The following is a 23,682-nucleotide window of genomic DNA, read 5'->3' on the forward strand; positions in this document are numbered from 1 at the left end:
TTAAGATTATGCCAGTCAGTTGGTGCTTGCTTGTGTAGGCTCTCTCTAGGTACTCCGAGACATGTGTGTTGGGCCGTAGGTGTGAGTGTGAATGAATTGTATGACCAGCAATCAATCTAGAGTGTCTCCTGCCTTTTGCCCCATAACTCTCAAAATAGGCTCCAGTCCCATGATGAAATACAAGTGGTTAAAAAATGGATTAATGTTTAGATTGCAGTCCACTCATTTGTTTACATGTGTCTTTTACACTGTTGTTATTTAAGCAGAAAGGGTGAGAATTGTAAACAAGTGATGACATATTCCATAAATAGAGATGTGATAAATTACTTAAATTTGCTAAATATTGAGCACAAGTTTGAAACACAGAAGCCTGTTTGCTGCATTTGTATGATTCTGTCATTGCACGTCATTGCATCCTTGTATGGGCTGTGACAATGTTGATATGATAGGTGTCACTGCCATCTTTTATTATATAACAAGCAGATGGGCTTTGAATTTGACAGGAGGCAAAAATAAGAGTGTAGAAAACCTCACCTTCAGGAAGGAAATGGGTTGGAAGCATGTTGTTGTATTTAGTTATGCAGCTCTCCTGAGCCGCGTTGACACATACTACAGCATCATAGATCATATTCTGTGCGTGCCTCTGAGTTCCCTTTACAGTTTTGATGTTTAGTAGTTTTGAAGGTCCGGTGACTGAGATATGTAGGTAGTTGTAATGTAAATACCATGTTATGTATTGTGGTATAGCAATCATGCGTACCAAAGTCTGATCATTTGAACTTATATTAAGCTTAATGTTGGCTTTTGACTTTAGGGTCAGCCCAAATTAGAGAAATTAACTTTTTGATTATTTGAATGTACATATGAACCTTGTTTAAGAATCATGAAAAGCTGAAAGCTAGTAAATTCAAATTTCAATGAAAAACTAACATATGTTCTTTAACATTTCATATTGCAAATATTTTAAATACAAGAGAGAAGTTGACCAAAGTTAAATTACTACTTAATGTTTAAGAAAATTGTTCATTACAGTGGCCTGCTATTGTACTGAATGTATACATCACACCTTGCAATAATGGTCTTAAGACTTAAATGGTGTTGCATAGACATTTTTTGGGGGGGTTGCAGTTAATGTATAGAAGCTTTGACATAGTGTAGCCCTAAAATCTTAAACTATATATGTATATATGTATATATGTATATACTCTCTCTTCAAAGTTCTTTTCAACTTTTCCTTACAGTACTTGTCATCTATCGGTCTTGTGCCGGTATTTAGCCTTAGTTGGGGATATGTGTATATATATATATATATATATATATATATATATATATATATATATATATATATATATATATTAGGGGTGCAACGATACACAAAATTCACGGTTCGGTATTTTTTCGATACAAAAAAATGTTCATGAATATATATTTTAACTCAAAACTACAGTTTTTAGATTTAATGTTGCTGAAACAACAAAATAATTAAAATAAATGGTAAATGGACTGGTTCTTATATAGCGCTTTTCTACTCTTCTGAGCACTCAAAGTGCTTTATATAAATCTATCTGATCGAGAAATCACTCATCTTTGGAAAAGAGAGTTTATTACAGAGAATATGCTGGCCTGAAACTGAATTTAATAAACTCATAAAGGCAACGTAAACAGATTTTTAAAAATAAGGCTTACACTTAGTTAGCTTACTAATAATAATTACAGTAGCTTGTCAAGACAATGTACTACAGTTCATATGAATTTTAATCTTATTCAGTATGTCAGGTGCTTCAAGAGTAGTAAATCTCCTACTCAATATACTTCCCCAACTGGAACAAAAAAGTACTCGGCACAATGCTTTTCTCTCTTTTATCACTTTTCTCTGCCGCTGTTTTTTTTTTTTTTAACACAGCTTGTGCACAATGTAGCAGCTGTATAAAGAGAATTAATAAATGGAAAACCGACATAAAATGCATACTTAATTTAAAATTAGCAAATAAAGCTGGATTACACGGGCAAGAAAATATTAAAATATAAAAAAATATAAAAAATATATATTTTATATATAATGTTTAAGAATTCATGTATTAAAACGGGATGATATATGTACCAACTGGTTTCTCAGTGAAGAGTTCCTGCAATTCTGCTTAGAACTAGAAACCATTGAAAACCAATTGTTTCCACAAAAATAATTAATGCACAAACAGAATTCCAACGCATTTCAGAAAGTAAACTTGCAGGGCAGCATGCCACCTGTTTTCACTTCCATTGGAGATATTTAGGTTTTGTCAGAGTCTGGTGTGCTATATTCACTACTTTTTTTTACTATACATGCAATTTTAACATCTTCATGTGCACTTTGTCTCTATTCTTGCTGGAGAAGAGAGTTGAGAGATTTAAGTCCAGAGGGACACTTAGAGGTGGGGTCTGCCTCAGTGAGAGAGTGTTGTGAGAGGAGATACAAACCCTGCGTTCTTGTATTTCCTGAAAGAGAAAAAGGACTGAAAAAAACTCAGCATAGAGCTACGATACTTAATAAATTTATTAGACCACCTTTCATAAAAACCAAGAAAACACAGATATTTAAAAAATCTGTCAAAAATGAGTTTAAAGCTAAAAATCATATTGTTACTTATTAGACAAACAGAATTCATGTTTATATTGCTCAAATTAATTCATCGAGCATAACGTTCAACTATTCAAACTATTTTTTTCTTTTCAGGAAAATAAATAACTTCAATTTGACGCCTTAATAAAAAAATAATGATGTGTGTTTCCCTTTTTTATATTTTTTTGAAAAACAGTACATTTGAAAATTCATGGATAACAACAGTAATTATATCACAGCATTAAAAATGTCATGTCGATTAAAGTGCTTCCACATGCTGGCGGATTAACCGTTACAGAAACATAAAATGATTTTGATAATTACCAATGCTATTCATTTAGAGCAGCTATGCCATAAACCGTACATTGCGTGGTCTACTACATTTGCTGTTGTATCTCTATAGATGTAGTATCACTTATAGTATCGCTTTCTATCCCTTTTCAACAGTACAGAAAATGGAACATAAGAATCAGATGTTTGATTCCCGTATCAGTAATGCAGTAATGCAAAGCTCCTTTGTATACAAACTAAAACGAAAAATACACCTCAGTGCACCTGGAAAAACACATACATACTAATCCTCATGGGGGAATGTGCAGGTGCAATTTTCTGCTAAATTGTGCACCAAAACGGCATTGTGCTGCTGAATCTCATCAACACACCTACACCTACACCATCACAGGAAATAAGAACCAGGTGCAAGCTGATAGCACCAAATGTTGGATTTTCCGCCTGGAACTTTTTTTTTTGCCTTCCCATCTACGTTTCCCTCACTTTGAATCTCCAATGTGTCCTAGTATCCAATACATATGACCTATGAAGGGCGACTCTTAAGAGAACTCAGTACTGAATATCCAGCTGTAGGTCTATTGAAGAGGCAATACAAAGCAAAGACAATGTGCTTTATATGACAAAAAATGTTGAGCTGAGGAAAGGTAGGTATATTATGTAGTGAAACCAGAAAATGATGCTAGATGTTATGGGACTAAAGCTCTACAACACTATATCGTAAATCAAAGTGATAGCAACGGCGTGTTATGCTTTGACTGACTTAAACGCAGTAAATACTCTGTATATTAAGTAGCAGTAGACTATGAAGAGCTGAAAAAAGGACGCACTCCTTCTCTGTTGCACGTCACATACAGACATCAGGTCCCAGTGCTTCAGTAGTTAAGCAGCTGTTGAGTGACTCTCCTCCAACTCATTACCAAACCTCCATGTGTGACTTCCACCTGGATACACCATCAGCTCCACTTTTCAATGTAGCCACCCCACCTGGAGTGTGAAACAGCCATGAGGCTTTGCCCTGAGGCAAATTCACTGGGCACCTTTGTATCCACCCTTACAAAAGCATGTAGCTGTTCACATGACACAAACACTCCTACAGCTAATTAAAAATATTCTCATTATTAGTATTGTTATTATTACCTGTCACTCTTTTACGTGTTGTTGTTAAATCTTGATTTTTCTTTCCTGTCCAGCTTTTGTGACACAGACTATCCAGTCGAAAGGCTTAAAATGCATTAGTTTTTCCAAGTGGAAAGTTAGGTCTGTGGTCATTTTGTGCTGAAATGTCTCTTTGAAGCCTGCAGTCTAATAAAAAAGGGAGAGGAAATGACTCTTTTCTGTCTACATCACAACAGCAATTTTCTTGGGCTCGTTCCGCCTGCCTTATGAAGAGATCCGGGACATTGTGCTCCAGGTAGACGAGGAGAGACTGAGTGAATCACTCATCCAGGTAAGACTGATACTCAGTGTGGTGCGTAAGTACCCCCCTTCCCCCCATTTTTCCTTTCTTTTTTACCCTTCTCTGTTACTTTGCAGTTTCTAAAAAATGTGTGAACTTTGTGTGTGTGGAGACCTGGTGTGGTCTCTTTTTTTTTTTTTTTTTGCACAAGTCAGTCGTCTCATTTTCATGTGGACCATAGAGACCCACCCTTTATCCTATTACAATGGATGGAGAAGGTGAAGGCTTGGCAAAGTCTCCTCAACTCCACCCCCATCTCGTCTTGTCTTTGTTTTAAACCGTGATTAATGAGCTTTCTAAAGGCTACTTGTTTTTTTCTATTTTATTTTTCACTGTCTCAAAAAAAAACCATTAATTGAAAACAAGGTGGATGCACTTGAGGTGAAGATGCATCACTGTGCAGCCTGAGCCTCAATCTGCACTAACATTTCTTGCACTGTCCTTGTGAGTAAAGCAGCATGTTGGCTTTTATTACTGTTTTATTTCTGCAGTAGGAGGTGTGTACCCTAGGGGTGAGTAGCAAATAGAACATTTGATTTCAGTATAATCTTGTTAGTGATACACTGCTTTCTGTGCATGAGTGTGTACAGAAGTCTTTCCCCCCCCTTTTCTTTACTTGACAACCAGGAGTGGACATTGTTGAAGTGGCTGCTGATTTCAAGCTTAGGTCCAGAGAAAGGGGGAAAAGTTCCCACTAGCTCGAAGGGTGTCCTGTGGTGTCTGGCATTGGGACAGTTGATCTATTGGGTCCTGTGGTTGTGAGGTGGGCTTCTTTGGATTGCGTTTGCTCTGACACATCCTGTAGATGCTCAGTCAGATCAGTGTCATGTGTTCCTCAAGTCATTCCTGGCCAATGAGCTGGATCACACTGCTTTTGTGTTAAAGTTCTAGTGTGGTCTCAGAATGCAGCTGTGGTGTGGAGGTGGGTGATTACTTGGTTTGCACCAATGTTTAGTAAGGGAGCACATGTGCCAACATAACGCCCACATAATTCCCAGGAAAAAACTTCCCCAGTATAGCTGTGCAAAGTAACAATGTGATTAATGTTATTCAATTCACTTGAAAGTGGTCTTAATGTTGCTTCTGGTTGGTATATTGTATATACCAGTATATATCCTTTACCACCAAAACTTGCACGATTTGTACATCAACTAATGTAAATCCTGCAAAATCAACCCTTAAACTGACTAGGTGAAAGTACAGCCATAGGGTGTGTATGAGAGGACACACATCCCTCCTCTTTGGGGCGGAAAGTACTAACACATTGCCAGTACACACAGCACCACATATGATGTGATGAACAAATCGTGGCTGAATGTAGCAAAAATACACCAATGAGAAATGTCTCAGGGTTAGTCATATGTAGCTTTTTCAGCATTCAAACAGCTAGAAAGAGGTTTTTTATTGTCCCCATTTACTTTCTCCATTTTACTCTTTATTCAATGTGAAGCAGGACAGTGGGGTTTCTAACAAAAAGGCTCAACGGGGCTTAGGAGAATGAGCGTATGACTCAGTAAGAGCATCTGAAAACCAAGCTAATGTCATGAAATCTAGGGGGAGCCAGGGTGACCAACCGGGTTAACTTATTGGTACAGAAGGGGCACACATCTGGCATGTATGTCACTGCTGGTTAAATAATGGTCTGCATGGTCTGAAGTAGAAAGTTCAGGCGGAACAGTTTGGATAGCATCCCAGTTATTAACAATTCTTTCTTCTGTTAATTCACCTGCTGTTATGCTAATGTTATATAATGTCTCTTTTGAATTTGCTTTGAATTAATTAAATTATGATTCTCTTACATTAGAGGTTTACTAGCCTTTATATATGGTGTATAAATAGAATTTGAGTGGGTGACAATGCATACATATTCTATTATTGTGGAATATAAGCTTTTAACTAAATCCAATGCAATTGTTTAATGCATGGATATAACACTGATGCATTCTCATTTTATGAGAATGAAGTTCATTTTAAATATTAAGGTTGAGGTATTAAAAATCAGTTTGAACCCACAGACAGCTCAAAGCGCATGTCATGTAGTGGTTAAAATGTGAAGCTCGAGGACTTATTAAACTGTGTTTGACTGAAAGCACGATTTGCTGCAAATGGTACATTGCAATAATGTTTGGCAAGAGAGGGAAGCAAAACAAATGCGTAAATTTTTATTTACATGAAAATGTTGCTAATTGTATACTTAGATAACCATCCTACTGAAATATGAATGAGGTGATTATAAAGCAAAAGCGTGCAGAAATGAGCTCGCAAATTAAACGAGGCAGCAAGCAACACATGCCCAACAAATACAATTATAGCTATAGTTGAAACTATGCAGAGGCGCTGAAGGGAAGCAAAAAGACTCCCTGCTGGGTGACACAGTCCTGAGTGTGGGCTCCATCTGCACAGTGCTTATCCACATTCATTATGCTGATTAATCATTCCTCACCACCCACTTTCAGCCACACGCCAATCACCATTTATCTTTTGGACAGATGCACACACATAAAATAAAGCACGGACGCTTTCAAAAGTAAATGAGTAACAACAACAAGAACAACAATAAAAACATTATTAGTAAACTTTCTTCATCGTATTCTTCATCTTCACCTTCTGCTTCTTGCTCTTCTTAGCAAAAGTGTACATGCTATTGGTTTTACACCAGTCATTTACTGTTACTGAACTACAATCAAAATGTGCAATGGAAATTTTTAGTGGTTTTTTTTTTCATTCAAAAATTGCCACGTTGAAAAATTCATTTGGCAATTAGACAAAGAGTGCCTGTATTTGTGGTGAAGAAGAGGAGACATGAATAATTCCTCCTTTTTAACTGGCTGTGCAGTTTTCGTTATGAAACGAAAATAACCAAGTTCAAATGTCTGTTCAACAATTGGAATCAACCAGATAAGTTTAAAGAATGGTGAAAATGGAAAGAATCAGGGAAGCAAGAGGTGTTCATAATCCATCTAAAACCCTGTAACTCAATCTTATTACCTTCCTTCTCAGTCGACATGTCTAATGTAATGATTTGTCAGCAGAATGTGGCAGTACGCTGGCCTTGAAGTACCCCTACAATGTGTCACCCTGGCAGAGCGGATAGATAGGAGTTGATTGGCTCTCCTTATTCTGCATTAGGGCCCATCAACGCCTCGGAGATGATATACACATCCCTGAATGTTAGCAGACAGTCCTGGATCTCCCCATTCATCCATGCCCCACACGAATGCTTGCACCCTTATTTTCATCTCCATGCACCCAGCATGCAAACATAAGTACGGCACATGCAAATGGATAGACGGTGTCAGTTATCCCCTCTGTTTTCTAGTCCCTGTAAAACTGCATTATGCATCATCTAACCAATAAATGTGTGCACAGTCCTCAAACACACACACACACACACACATTTGCATTCTGTCATGCCCTCTTTCTTTGTCTGTGCTCTTTGTTTGACTACAATAGACATAGTGCTGGTGGTCATTTTGTAAATCAGGTCAGCTTCATCAAATTTTAAAAGACAGAGTCACCACACTACCATATAGATTATAACAGTGTGGACAATGACAAACAACAATACCAGTTGGCTCAGTGAAAGCAGGTTGAGTCTCAGAAAGCATTGCAAAGGTCTGCTTTTAAAAGAGCTGACATCCTGACAAAGCTATTCATTGCTTTTATTGGTGGCAGGAGAAGCAGCAAGGGAAGGGTCCTGTAGACCTTTTTTGTGTGTGAAAGAGTCAGGCACATGTGGGCTTCAGGGCCAGGTTCTATTGTGTTTGCATTTAGTTTTGGCACTGCAAGACTACGAGACCTAAGCAGCACTCTGGCTAAGAACACATCTTCCACACTTGCATTATTTCAATCATTTTTGTGGATATGTGCCCATGAGCCTACTGTTACTGATTTAAACTGTTGCCTTTGGTGTTTTTATCTGTCCAAAAGTACCCAACAGCCTCTTTGCCCCAGAGGGGGGAAGGCTTAACTGGCATAATGATGGTATTTGGTCCCATGCCCTTACGGTTCATGCCAAAGGAACACAAGGAGGCCAAACAATGCCCAGATTATTAATAAGCACTTGTAAACTTGAATAGTTTATAGTGCAATCAACTGGTACACATGCAGGGAGTTATTAGCTCATAACCTTTCTCTGTTAGAGTAGTTGTCACTGGAGAATTGCAAAAGAAGTTAAAGTTGCTGACAATGTTGCCATTATTGTATTAAACAGGGTTTGCATTCTCAAAGAGAAACTGTGTCCAACGGCTTATTTAAATTATTTTTTACTTACAGTAGGACGGATTAAGAGGTGTTGGTTTTTAGGAATTTAGATTAATGCTTAGCAAGGATACTCTCCAAGCACTCTCTCAGCTCGTTCTTTTGTCTTGCCACTTTTTTCCTTATTATTCTTGTACAATGTTTCTGCTGGACTACCTTGCATTCCCTCATTGCTTAATTGGCACATCTTGGGAAATAGTTCTTTGCGATTACAGTTTATAAATTCTTAAGCTGTCTACAATGCATGTATACCCTCTTCTAATGCTCCCCCGGGCAAATATAAGCTTTTTTAGGTCTAATCAGCTTTTCTCCTTCCATCAAGCAAAAACAGCCCGTGGTTCTTCATGCTGTATACATAGTTGGAGATCACAGCCCTTGTGATGTCCAATTATGCTCCATTTCTAATTTAACCATTTCATATTAAAGCGCATCACTACATTGACCTCAGTAGGTGAGAGCAAACATGTAATCATAAAGACTATATTTAAATTAGGCAATTTTAGTCTGGGAATTCATAAATGCAATATGCAATATATGCAGTATTTTGCATCATCATCCTTTGTCTTTTAATAGATATCAGGTCGATTGCTGCAGTTATTTTTGAGAACTTGCCTCCACTTTGCATCCTGGGTATTTCAGTTTCTTCTCTTTCTTTAGCCAATCCAACTCGCTAAATGAAGTTAAAAGAGGGCATATGTAGGGGCTTAATCATGCTGCAGCATCAATCTTGGATTCAGATAATTCAGATAATTATTTCTCTCTCTCTATTTTACCCCATCTGCATTGAGAATTAAACTTTAGGCTTCTGGAGAGCAGCTCTTTTCTCGGTCTCTACTAAGAACACACCACGTGATCTAGCTTTTTGAAATGAGGGAGTCATCACTAAATGTTTTAGTACGCCCAGTTTTTGGTGCGTGTGGTAAGCTAACTCTCGTCAGCGGATGATATGGCCCTAGGGGCTTGTTTTGCAGAATATCAGAGTGGCTCCTTAATGTTTAATGTCTGCCAATGTATTTTATATTACCCCATCTTCTTTTCAAAAGGAAAGGCTAATGACTAACACTGCACCGCTGCTATTCATTTGTAATTAGTATTGCCCTATGTTGTGTGCAAATGCACTAGTAAAAATATCAAAGAATTGCATAATAGTGGCCATTAGCTTGCATTTAAACTTAGCATATCCTAATTGAGTCAGTGTATGCATATCACTTTTATTACTCATTGGTAGGGATGGGTATTGATAAGATTTTAACGATTCCGATTCCATTTTCGATTCTGTTTAACGATTCGATTCTTTATCGATTCTCTTATCGATTCTTTTTTTTTTTTTTTTAAAAAGGAGAACACTAAGGTCGATTAGCTCAGAGCTTTGTTTTATATCTTCTCTTTGAACAAGATAGAAATTTAGGAGTAACATGGCCTTACAAACCCAACAGTGAGATCTTGAGAGATCCACAGCCTACGGCTCTTCAATGGGGTGTCACAGGGTCCCCAGGAAAAAAAAATTGTAAATGTAAAATAATAAAATAAATATTCTTGTGAGACATATCACATATTGACGGGGTCGGGTTATGTTAAAAAGTATAAATTGTTATACTTTGTTCATTGGTTCAAAGGTACCCCACACTTCTTTTTTTGTTTGCTTGTTTGTTCTGGTGTATTTTTCATTTGAACTGTTACTCTGCCAGAGTACTCATATTTACAAGATGGCATTGAACGCTCCATTGGTGTATCAGGAAAACTATTTTGTACGTATGTTCCTTGAAGGGGATTGAAGTCGTTCTTTTTTCCACCGCAGCGAAGGGCTAGGAGTAGGAGAGGAGCTGCTGTATGTTTTTGTTATCGAATCGATCTGATTGTGAAATAAAGCATATGCAGTGAGAAAGCAACTCCAGGAGTCATCCCTGCCTTAAAGCTGCAACATTCTTCTGTAGCAATAACAAAGTATAACATAAATTGTTCTGTGGCAATTACACAAGGATATCCAGTAATGTCCCTGCCTACAATTAAACACATTCACTTACCAAAAATTGGGGGCATCTGCTGTAGCAAATGGGTGCAAGCCTTTGACCACAAACTTAGACACTGCTCGGTGACATTAGTCTATCCTGGCCTGAAAGGAGACGCTACCGGTAGACTGCAGCGAGAACTGCCAGCGAGCGCCAGCCAGACTCTGTCTCTCTCATCATGGTCACCTACATGTACAGTAATGGCAGGTCTTGTAATAAGGCAGATTGCGCTAACATAATATGCACTGTTAGTTGATTATTTACCTGCCGCATTAACGGGAGAGGACGTGCAAACGTTAGCGCTGCTGCTGGGTTGAGAGTCACGAGTCCGGAGCGGAATTAAAAACGCGTGTCATCGCGTGTTTTGTGAGCAAATGCTTTTGCATATTCGTAGTGTTTCCTCCCTTAAATGAAATATCTACTTTGCAAGTTGCCCTGTTGTCATCGGTTCTCATAAAGTATAATCAAACTTTTGAGCGTTTGAGCCGCTTAGGCGCCGTGTTTCCTGCCAGGTAAATGACGCTCCGCAACGTGGTGACGTCATTCGGGGCGACTGGAATCGATAAGGGAATCGTTTGCAAAAATGGCAAACGATTCCAAGGAATTGAAACAGTGGGAACCGGTTCTCAACAAGAACCGGTTTTCGATACCCATCCCTACTCATTGGTTGACATACCAGCGCTTTTAGGTAAATAGTGGGACATTTCTTTATTCCTTTTTATGCTTTTTATATAAGCAGAAAATTGTTACATACATTGCACTCAACTCCTGATTTAGTGCAGAAAAAATGAAAATGATACAATGCTGCAATATCAACAGGAACAGACCAATAGCCTGTATGTATTACACCTTCTTTTTCAAGTACAGCACTTATTTAAATAAATATTTCCCCAGTCTGACCTATTCTGACCCTGCTGTGATATCCTGTACATGAAAACAAGAAAAGCAGTCTCCGCTATCAGTTTATAGCATTTCTTTAGTCCCTGTTTTGCTCATTGCATTGTAGGTTTTTGAAAATATGTTTTCATTTTCAAAGTGAAAGCAAAGTGTCTAACAGCCCTAAGATAACAGCAGATATCCTGACTTCATGTTTCCTTTGATGGCTTTTTTCTTTTTTTTGGGATCTTCTATGCCTTACTTCTCTGGGGAAAGAAATGCGCTGATGTGTAACATGTATACGTAGAAATTTAAATAATTTAGGGCTCTTAATATTTTTCTGATTCTCAAAGAGTGATGATTATGTGGCTGTCATTTCATCAATATCAGTTCACATTATCAGTGAAGACAATTTAAAGTGGCAGGCTGAATAATCGGTCGCTAACGTGGCTAATAAATGCTGCATAAAAATGATGATTACTTCAGTTCAATCAGCTATGTGAACACAAATGGATAATTGATGCTTCACAAATACGATATACCTTTCACATAAATGTAATATTTACTTTGAAGCTCAATTTATATGTAAAGCTAATGATAATAATAAAGGTTCTTCACTGGCAATGGCAATTTTAAAGGCGTATCAACTTACTGCATCATATACAGTCCTAATACACACTGACTAGTTGGTCTCCCAGTAAACACAAGTGTTGTCAGCTTTTGGCTTTTCACTACATCCCTTCACTTCGCCATGGCAACAACCTTTCCACCAGGTCTCACAGGAGTCTTCGGAACTAGCCTTGCTTGTTATTATTGTTTATCTCTCTTGTCAATCACCCAGATCACCACCATGCTCATCCATATGCATGGCCCTATGCAGTTGCTCATTGGCTGCTGGGTCTTGCAGTGCCCATGCCAGTCTTTGTTCGCTGCTGTAACAGGTGATTGTAGCAGACTGGCACATTGTTGGGCATCATTTTCATGGTGTAAAAGTGCACATGTGGGGCATGGTGATAAGTATGGGCCTGTTGGATTAGAGCTTAAGCAGGAGAAACGAGCCCCCATGGGCTTAATTGTGGTTTATTTTGGCACACAGCACATAACTCTACTCTGCATCAAATGCCAATTTAACAATGAAATGTGAAATACATTATGCAGACTTGGGAGGGCTGGAAAAATAAGACAGGAAAGGAGAGGAGGTATTGAATAAACAAAGTAAAGGCAAGGAAAAAGAGAAATCAGGCTTGATTTGGTGCTATATCAAAATGTGTTTTAGAAGTGATGGCCAGCACCCAAGGTACTGCATGTACTTTTCACTGATCATCACCAAGCTGCTGATCTGTAACCACAGGGTCCTGGCCAGGTACTCTGTCCTAAGGTTGAATATTGATTAAAGGAAAAAACACACAGGCACAGACACACACACCTACACACGCAGTAGGAAGTCCATTCACAATGCACCACAGCAGTTAAATTTTGATTATGTGCGGTCCATTCAGCTCCTTCTCTGGCATACCGGGTGCTGTATTTCCTTAACCAAGTAAAAATTTGTTTTCTGTTTTCACTTTCCAATTCGGTGTCTTTGTTACTGTGACAGATGGCACATCATTCAAAGAAACCCTCTCAGAAGGCAGACTCCATAAACAAATTAATTTCTATTACTGTTTTGCATGCATGCTCTGTTCTTACGTGATTGACAGTCGCCTCATATATGCTCTGTATTAGTAAGACTATATGAGACATGGCAAAAGAAAAATGGATACAAATGAGTGACAATTTCAGTGCAGCTGAGTAAAGTTCACCCTGCTATCTCCACCTTGGCAAGTTTGTTTCTTAGCAAATGATTTGAATATAGTTTCCCCTGGTATTCTTAAAACAATATGAACATCATAGAGGAGTGATAATAGTTGAATACATGTTTTAAAGCAAAGTTTATTGTCAGTTATTTATGAAAAAGTTTCATTTGTAAGTCCTAACGGCTCGCACCTATTCAAGTGAGAACGGATGCACTTTAATCTCTTGCTTTCACTGCTTTGTGTGTGTGTGTTGCTTGTTTCTGTCTCTTTTGCCACCTCTCTGTTTTAATTTTTCTTTTTGTGTGTGTAAACTTGTACTTGCTTTCTTACCCTCACTCTTAATCGCACTTCACACCTTCCATCATAAATACAAGTGCTCAGGTATGCATGTTTAACAAAAAATCCTCATATTTTATCCTAAAAGGCAAATTTAATGTCACACTAAGTCTGTCAGCTTTTCCAGCCCCAACCCTGAAATTAATCCCTCCCCACATCTCTCCCAACCTGTTTTCTTCTCTCTGTGTGTTTGTCTTTTTCTCTTAGACTGCATTTCCCATTTAGTTTAATGCGATTTTAGAATCTGCCACACTCAGTTCGTTGCCTGTCAGTCTGTCACTGTCGCTTTGCTCACAGTGAGATTTGACGTGTTTATGTCGTTTGGCAGGATGTAGATTGTCTAAACTATGCAGCTGTAAGACTGATGTTCTTTGTTTAACATGTTTACCTCCCAGACATGATTTGCCATTTCTTTCTGCTGCTTGTTCTTATTTTTAACCTGTACGTCGCTCCTGTAGTGTCAGATTTAATTGTGGAATGTTTTCTAAGATATTTTTAAAAAGCACAAAAGTAATTGTAAATGCATTCGATATGATTTGAAATATAACAATAGTTTATTTGAGATTTGTAAACCTAATTTTTTTGTAGTGCTGAATATTTCCAAGCCAAATTTGTGTTGCAGTGTACTTTATTTCGTTGATTGTTTTTCAGTCAAAAGTGCCCCCGTTTGCATAAACAAAAACACAACTTGATAGCCTTTGTTCCATGTATTCAGTTTACAGTAATAGTAACCTTTTGTTTGAGATTGATGCCGTCTACGCCCACAGAGCATTGTGCAAAGTTGCTTTTTTCTTTCTTTTGACTATTAAGCTTAGTTTGAGAAAAAAAACAAAAAAAAAGAAACTTTTGAAATTGCCCAAGTCTTTCTTTTTAGACTGTCAGGGGCTGGTTTAAGAAGTAAGGTTTGCAGAAAGCTGAGAAGTCTTTGCATCTGTTGATTATTTTGTTATTGATTCAACCCAAAGTCTTCACTGATTTGCCATGAGCCAGGTAAAAAGCCCGCTGAGGTGTCACGGCAGATAAGTGGCAGTCCCATGTTGTTCTCATCACAAGGGAATAATAGCAAATGTTTCTCTGTCTTCAAAAACTGAGGAGAAAATCAATTAAAAGGAGAAAATCACATCTGTCAAACACATGGCAGGCATGGCTTGTCTTCTGTCTTTGTTATAAACCTTCCATATGCTCTTTAAAAAGGGGCACAATTTACTCAGATCATATTTTAGACATCTCGTTTCTCCTTTATTTAACCCAACTTAATAAAGAGTTTATTGCTCTGAGAAAAGTTCCATCGATTGGCGTATCTCTAATATCGCTGATTGTATCTCAAGGGTTCTTGGGCTTCTTTATCATTTTGACTTTACTTTTGGGAATATGCTGCTCAGAGCTCTGGTATGAGTTGTAGTATTATTGTACTTACAAGTCCAAGTCAATGAAATTTGATGATGATATACACCATATATACATATATGTATTTAGCAGATACAGTAAGCACTGTCACTGTAGCCTGAATGTCAGTGTTTTTCTTAAGCACTACATCACCAATCCTTTTTTTAACCGCATGCAAGCATTTAAACTGTTTGTTAAAGTTTATAGTTATTGCATACCCAGTACTGCCCATTAAGTTGTTCTACCTTGGCGTGTGAGTGCTGAATGCTATGAAACTGTGAATTGACAGCAGCAGAGATCAAAGTGTTGAAGTAAAAGCCCTACAGACACTGTCATCCTCTGCAAATGTTTAGTGAACCGAAACCTGTATCTCATTACTTTTACACTCTTCTTTACCCTCTCAGCTGCTTCCAATCCCCACCTTGACAGTCTGAGTACTAATAGTGAAATTATTCCTACATATATCTACATATATATATATATATATCTATATATATGTATATATATATATATATATATGTAAAAGAAAAACAAAACAAAAAAAACTAAATCCCCTCCGGCCCTGCGGACAGTCTTTATCCCCTTTATCAAGCTCGGCTCCTCTACCAGATGCCTGGGAGCATAAGGGTCCTGGTCAGTATCTAGGAATGTTCCTAGGAATGTGCTTTTCTGGACAGAGAACAAGAGAGCAGAGATGTCCTTCACGGGATGTGCTGGAGCCACTTTTCCAGGTTGGGGTTCACTGCCCCAAGTGCTCCAATTACCTTCACATTCCCACACCTTCTATAGCTCCACTCTAAGTCTCAGTATTTGTTTCCTTCTTCCTGATGTGGTATCGTTACATCTATTACTACGGCCTTCTTCTTCCACTTGTCCACCACTACTCAGGTTGGCTAGCCATCACCAGTTTATCCACATGTAACTGAAAGGCCCACCTGATCCTAGCTCAGTCATTCTCAACCACTCGAGAGGTTTGACTTCGGGACATCCAGGCAGGCTTTTTTGTCTTTATGTCAGTGGCTTCCACCTCCTCCTTTGGCCAGCTTATTAAGCCAACTTATCTCATATCTGGCGCACGTAGGTGTTGATTGTCCAGATCTTGTTATTCCTATTCAGTTGGATCCTCAGGACTTGCCGTACTCTTTTGGTAGTACACTCCCCTCAGTAGGACTATGTTCCCTCTCCCATCCGTTCCCTTCACATCTAACTACACTTCTTTAGTCTGAATGACATTCCATTGTTGTTGCTGTAGATCCTGGGGGTGTGGATCGAGTCGTGTTCACTTCTGGCATACAACTTGTATGCCATGTTGCTGCGATCTGTTTTTAGATGCATTAGCCACTGAGTGTTGCAGTTATGTGTTGCATCCTTCTTAAACTGTATTCTTTCTAATAGAATACTGCTTAAAATAACCCTGCATTTCGTTAGCAAAATAAATTAAATGAGTCAGGTTGTGCGGAAGTCTGTGATGCTTTATTTTATTTTCTTTCCTTTTTTAAACATTTATAGTATTTATGGAGCAATAAAGTAAAATAGACAATCAAGCAGCAGGGTATGCTTTCGGACATTCCCTTCTTGTGACTGACACATAACTGCTGTGTGGATTTGCACTGTGTCCTTAAGTTCCCACTTTCATCGTTGTTTTATGTTTTAGTTTTTTTAAGCAAGACATGAAAAACTAAAATCCTCAGCTATGCAAATCCAAACAGTTTTCAAACTGACAGGTGGCCATGTTGTCTTTTTAATATAACGTGTAGACAATGACATTGCCAGTTTTCTACTCATATCAATAGTTTCTTCACTACGTTTCGCATAAAACATCTTACGACAAATGCATATACAGTTGCTACACACATTTCACCTACACCTGCTTTCTTTTTTGAGGATTTAGCATGAACAACATGCTGTTGTTGCTTCATGTTTCGCCGTGTCTTGGCACATGTGCTGATACGTAGCGCCTTCATCTTCGCCCAAGGCGGTAAATGAATGTGTAGTTTTGCTAGCATACTTGCAGTAATCTCTCCTAGACTGCTGTGTGTGTCTGGTGGCCTGTGGTGAGGAGTCTGGCCCAGCGTCATCACCCAGACTCCCACATTGCTACACATATGGTGCTGCCTTTGTGTCAATTGTACTCTATGGGGTTTCTGATAATTAACAAGATGACAGACAAATGAAATGACAAGCACAAGGTGGATTAGATTTTCCACTACCTTGTCTTCTTGCTTTGTTTTTCATTTAGTTGCATTCAACTTCCATATTTTGAATGTTTTAGATTAATTTCACTTTTTTCGCAAGGTGCTCATAATGTAACTGCAGTTTCTACTTTGCAAATGGCAAATTTAACAGACATTTTCTGTTAAAGTTTATATATGTAATGCCTGGTCTTGGATTTACATGCTGTGTAAAAGTGCCGCATCAGTTTTGAAAGGTACAAACATTATTATAAATGGACTGGAATACATTTATCAACAAGGACTGCCAAGGATACTTTTCCTTCATGTCTCTTCTGTGCCAGACCAGACTCATGGAAATGGAAAGACATTGTGAAAGACTTACATTATGAGTGTGAAGACATATCCCTAATTATTTGCCAGAGAATAATCTAAATGATTTGTCACAGTATTAGCTGTAGCTATTGCAACAAATGAACAGTTTTCCTCTATATTACCGTTGTTTTATTCAGAGCCAACTCTACAATGTCAGACAGCACTGTTACTAATCCGACTGCTAATATTATCTTTTAGAGTTCACGAGAAGAACTTTATTCACAGCTTATTTTGTTCTGAGTTTATCTACCAGGAGAGTGTAGATAGTTTTTAGATTTTTGGAATTTTATTGCATACAGAAAAAGCCCATTCGGTTCAGTGAAACATGGATGTCACACATGAATTTTGGATAGTAATAGCATTCCAGCTGTACCTAAGCGGTCTAAACGGCTGCATTACTAAACATATTTGGATAGAACTCCTCGGAACACTTTAGCATGATCCGAAGTTTTCCCAGTCATTATTAACTTCAGCATGATCCTTAAAATTACAATTGCACCAAGATTTTGTTGTTGTTGCTCTGTTTTTTTGTTGTTTTTTTTCATATCCTAAAAAAATATTTATGTTCCTGTTGACATGATCAAAAGCCTTCATTATAAAAGCACCATTGCTTGCTGCAGACCTTAATTGGGGCTTTGGCAAAAGCAAGAAACATTTGATTTAATGGCTTCATCCCAAACAGGACTGCATGGCTTGTATTATAGCTCACTTTTTATATTGCTGAATTCCCTGAGGGAAGGACAGAGATGTCATCATTAGTGGGAAGTAGACTCTGGCTGTGTTGTCTGTGATGACTGCTGAGGTCTATAGCATGGTCAGCCAGGCCTGTGGCCCAGTAGCTGTGTCTGCTCTCTGTTTTCCCTGTCTAGGCTTCCATCTGGCCACGTGATCCTGCGCCAGTCTGCTCCTGCTGAATAAATTTGGGGAGCTAATGAGGAAGGAAGCTTTGTGAGGAACTGGAAAAGGGCACATCTTCCTCTCTTTTCCTCTGAAAAAAGGAGGTGGAAAAGTTGCTGTGGTCAATTTTATTAACTTGGCTGACCTTCACACAAACAATTAACATTTACAGAAAACGCAGCCCCTCCCATTATCTTCCTCATCTCCATCTTTATCTTTAACTTCACTACCAGCAGGATTGTTTTTTCTTTTGCGAAGAAATTTATAAGACAATTGTAGATTGATGGACAACCCGCTGCATGTATTTTATAGACAGTAGCAAGGATATGTTGGCAATACTGCAGAAATTTGGATATCTTTTATTCGTTATCAGGTTTAGTAATTGGCTAAGGGCCACCATTCTCACAGTAATAAACCAACAGTGAGCAGTAACTGCGTGACCTTATCTTGTCATTGTTGTATGAGTCCATCAGCAAACCACTGTGCACTGAGTAAAATCTGTTCCAATAAATCTGTTAAAAAAAGTGTGTATTCATTTATGTATACTAAACAAAACTAGACAATCCACTAACTGGGTCACAGAGCCTGGACCAAGTCTAAACCTAAGCAGCAGGTGAGTCCAAAAACAAACAAATAGCAGTTCTGGTCACCGGCCACGGGACAAGCGGCACTTCACTGGGAACTGCCAGAGGCAACGGGACTCCTCAGGCAGCTTGGTTTGAGGTTGTCAACAGACGCGACGGAGAACCTTGGGCTTGGGCAGAACAGGACCAAGTGGCGGAGCACAGACCTCTGGCTGGGACAAAACATGCTGTGCCACAGATGAATGAGGTCCACACGGCGTGGGCACCTCTGGGTAGGACAAGGCAGACGGTGCAGAGAGCTCTGGCTGGGCCTGCACAGGGCACACAGCAGGCTCTGGATAAGCTACCATTCTCATTCTGGAAAAACATATGGCTGAACACCAGTCATCCCCACCTATGGAACAGCTACAGGTGCAGAAGTGGACTGGGTCTCAGCTGCCCTCGCCCTGGAAACTGGTGCAGGGACCCACCGGACATCAGCTGCTTCCACCTGAGGAACTGGTACAGGTCCAGAGGTGGACTGGGTCCCAGCTGGCTTTAGCCTGGGAACAGGGACTGCTGCAGGGGCCAACTGGACACCAGCCACTCCCACCCGAGGAACAGGTATGGGTGCGGGAGAGAGCTATGTCCAACCCGCTGGGGGAACTGGAATAGGGCCCAAGTCACAGGTGGAAAAACTCAACCAGTTTCAAAAGCACAACAGTCTTTGTATTTATGAATTGAATGATACAGGTTGGGGAGCAAAAACAGTCTTTTGATAGTCCAGCACACATTCACAGTAAACAGTCTTCAAAGAGGATAATTCAGGGTCCTCAGAAGTGACTGGTTCAGGGAAATAAACTGTGAAGTGACTTTAGAGTCGCTAGCCCAGCCTCTTTGCAGACTTTAGTGGGTCAGCTACACGATGCACACATTTAATGTTGGTCGCTTTTGAAGCAAAAGAAACAGTCTTAGATTTTGATGGGCTAGTGGTACACTGAACAGTCATTAGGTCCTTTGCATAGCAAACAACAGTTTTTGACTTACCGTGAACACGAGGGAAAAGGTCTTTCTCACTCACAGGGAATTGCTCTGCAAAAGAAGAGCAGCGACCATGGGAGCCTAGCATCTTCTTGCTCCGACTGCCCCCGACTCAAAACCTTCAGCGAGCCACACAGCGGCATTGAGGTGGAAATGCCAAGCATTTCAGCTCGTCTCCCTTGGAACATGAGGAGACACAATATATACAAGGAAGGAGGAAACAGAGCAGAGCGGAAACACCTGGGGAACACAGCTGAACATAGTCCGACTGATGAGACGGGAAGCGGAACAGAACATAATGCACCCAGGACGAAGGACTGACAATATAAGACAGGAAGCACGAGAGACGCACACAGACTGACTACATACAGAGGGTGAGGGCGAGAGCATAGAGGAACCAGATAGACACATAGGGACATGACTGGGGTAACAGAGGCAAATAAACATGGAGACAAGACTAACTGCACAGGGAGACACCTATAATTAACACAGAAAACTAGACACAAGAGGATGGGAAACACTAAGGAAGGACTTGCTCTTACACAATGTATAACAGAAGAAGACTAAATATGCCAAGGGAATGGCTACAAGAAACAATAATGAAATTAACCAAGCGTAGAATTCATAATAAAAAAATCTAGAAAATCCACTAACTCAGAACGCTGGGTCACAGACCCAGGACCATGACAAATAACCAAAGTTCATGTGTTACTTTGAGGCTTGTATGCTGCTTAATATGAATAAATGTTGTTGATACCAAGCGTAGTATTATGTCTTTGTGCTGATAGCTACAACAGCAATCGGGGTCATTGTAGGAAGAAAAAAACGAGGTAGTAGTGTAATATTCAAGAAAAAATAACAATGAACAATAAAAAAACAAATCTCAAAGAATAAAATCATGAGTGTATTAGAAAAAAGCCAAAAACGTTTCCACAGTCCTGGCCACTTGTATGTTTGGACTTTCTATTGATCAAGTTTCTTCTATCAGTGTTTCGGATTTGTCCAAATCTTGTATTATAGTTGAATGAAGAAACACATTTTAGACCCTGTTTTCTGCTCTTAATACCAGTTCAGTTTTATCAACCCCTGCTGTGGTTACTTGCTTTCATTAAGAAATATTCTGCTTAAGTTATTACGACATATAAACTATTTCGTTGTTATGATGCTCATAGTTCTTTTTCTCTTGCATTTCCAAATTGATGTTGATTATTCATAGTACTGTGTTTTTGGTTGTTGGTTGGTGTTGAGGAAAATACAAAGCACTCTAGTAGTGAAGTAGAGTAGAAAGTACAAGTAGAGTATCAAGTAGAAATACATTTTACTAAAATTTTACCTACTTACTGTATAGTCTTCACGTAGACCTGGATCTCATCTGCAGGTTGACTTGTTAGGAAAGGCATGTGTCCATGAGGCAACATGTGCAGTTTTTCAAACTATTTACTAACCTAGTAAACTAAATAGGAACACAATAGTGTGAGTCCAAGCAAAGAGCTGTTGTGGACTTTTTTCTCATCTTTTTGTGTAAGCTAAACTGTCCTCCGTGTCTGTGCAATGATTTTCATGTTGATGTGGAGAGAAAATTACATTTGCATTAACAGTAGCTCTGTTGTTGTGGTGTGTGCGTGTGTGTGTGTGTGTGTGTGTTCTTCCATTTCTAGAACCTGATAAAGAACCTGCCAGAGCAGAAAGAGCTGAATGCGCTAGCAGAACTAAAGGGTGAATATGAGGAGCTTGTGGAGTCAGAGCAGTTTGGCATTGTGGTGAGTATAATTTTCTGGTGCCCGCTGCCTCCCGGATTCCAACAAGAAAACAGTCTACACAATCACATTCCCTGTATGTTATAGTCAAATATTTGCAAGCACACACTGTTTAAAAATTGAATTTTTACTTCATTACACACTCACTTTTTTGGGGAGCTGCTTGGTTTGGACACTGGTAGCTTATGACAAGGATTTTTAGAAAAAAGCAAAACTTCCAAATGACAGAGGCTGTAGTTGAAAGCGTCCTTTTGACTTGAGCAAAGAACAGTTCAATCATTTTTGATTAGAATTCTGCATCAAGAACTTACTGAATGCCATATTTTGACATCAGCTGTCAATGTTGTCTCATGATAAAATCCTACCCTGAGGCTACCAATGCTGTCTGTAATAAAGTCCTTTGAAAGGTACGCAGTTGACATCAGTTGGCTTGGTGATCTTTCCCAATCCTCTAATCAATTTACCATAACAGCCAAATTTCTGTCTTTTGCAGTGGTAAGATAAATAAAGTTATAGTGAGCCTTTTCGTATCACAACTTCACAAAGTAATCTTCATGTCTAGCACTCAGATCTAGCACTATAATTGTTTGATCGGAGTACGCATACACATATAAAGATACGTAAGACATATGAAGAGCTTTGTCCTATTTTATTGTTCTTTTTTGTAATTCACAAATTGCCACAGACCTTTCAGAGACTTTCGTAACCACGAATCACCTTTGAACAGACTGAAATAAACAAACAAATAAATACAGATAAATATACACAAAATCAGCTTTGGACTTGTCCTCTAATTGAAACAGATGCTACTGAGGATGACCGACAAAGTCAGGTTAAATTGTTTTACTGTAAATCTATTCTAGGAGATGGAAAGTACATCATCAAGCTACTCTGACCTTTCCGCTTAGTTACAGCTATAATGACTTTTTAATTAACTGCTCTCGCCATCCACTTACCAAGTGAAAACCCAGCACTTTAGGCAACTGTAAAAGAAAGTGTTCTTTAAAGGTAACTTTACAACAAGACACAGAGGTACATTATACAGGTCTACAAAAGAAATGCTAGAGCTAAATGTTAGACCTCGGGCTCACAGCTATATGTTACATTACACTATTTATCTCTTTACTTGTCTGTGTCTTTTGGAAGATGTAATGAAGCAGAGGGTGGCAAGTTTCCCTCATGATCTCACCAATGTTGTGATCGTACGCTGCCCCGCTGATGAAGTAGCGCCTCATTGTAGAGATATTCAGTTCCCCTGGGAAATAAGCTATGTTCAGGCTTTTCTCTACCAAAGCTGTCACCAATACGCTTGTTTTCAGTGTGTAAGTTGTACTTATTGTAGACAAATCATTTCAAGTAAGAGAGAGAGAAGGAATGTGTGTGCATGTGTTTGTGATGGAGAGTAAGTGACTGAGTGTGTATAGCTGTGCCTGCAAGGAATTAAGGTAGAGGGGATTATGGGTATGTATTGCTATATATCGTATGTGTTTCTTGTTTGTTTTTCACCTGATTAGTATTTCTACTGCATTGGAACATATTGTGTTTCATATTATTTAAGACAAAATCTGTTTAATAGATTTCTGTGTGAACGTGGAACTTGTTTATGGTGGATTTGCAGTTTATTGCAGCAGTATTACACTTGAGCTTGAACACGATGGTGATAGCGAGGTGCTATAGCTTTATAGGATTTCTGTACTTCTTTTTTTTGCTTGTTCATTTTATGAAAATGTAGTGTACAGTATGAACCCACAATGTTTTGTCAAATATCTCTTAGATTGTGGATAGTGCTACTTCACTGAAATCTGTAATGATTAGATTCAGAAAGCCTTTTTGCTTTGATGCTGATGATCTGCACACACACACACACAC

General features: G+C 38.9%; 1 protein-coding gene across 8 annotated transcripts in view; it reads left to right on the forward strand.

Moving 5' to 3' along the window:
* The window catches only part of diaph2 (diaphanous-related formin 2), a 367,696-nt gene that overhangs the window by 204,571 nt on the left and 139,443 nt on the right, over positions 1-23,682 (forward strand). For all 8 annotated transcript variants that reach the window (XM_086301138.1, XM_086301187.1, XM_086301178.1 and 5 more), the window contains 2 exons: positions 4,243-4,337; positions 21,715-21,816. In XM_086301138.1, coding sequence (XP_086157264.1) covers positions 4,243-4,337; positions 21,715-21,816 — 197 coding nt within the window. The remainder of the gene's footprint in view (positions 1-4,242; positions 4,338-21,714; positions 21,817-23,682) is intronic.

This window comes from Aulonocara sp. 'chitande type north' Nkhata Bay, linkage group LG2 (genome assembly GCF_057382095.1).
Source record: "Aulonocara sp. 'chitande type north' Nkhata Bay isolate Kocher_YH1m ecotype deep benthic linkage group LG2, A_spYH_male_GT1.1, whole genome shotgun sequence".
In the NCBI taxonomy this organism is placed as follows: domain Eukaryota; kingdom Metazoa; phylum Chordata; class Actinopteri; order Cichliformes; family Cichlidae; genus Aulonocara; species Aulonocara sp. 'chitande type north' Nkhata Bay.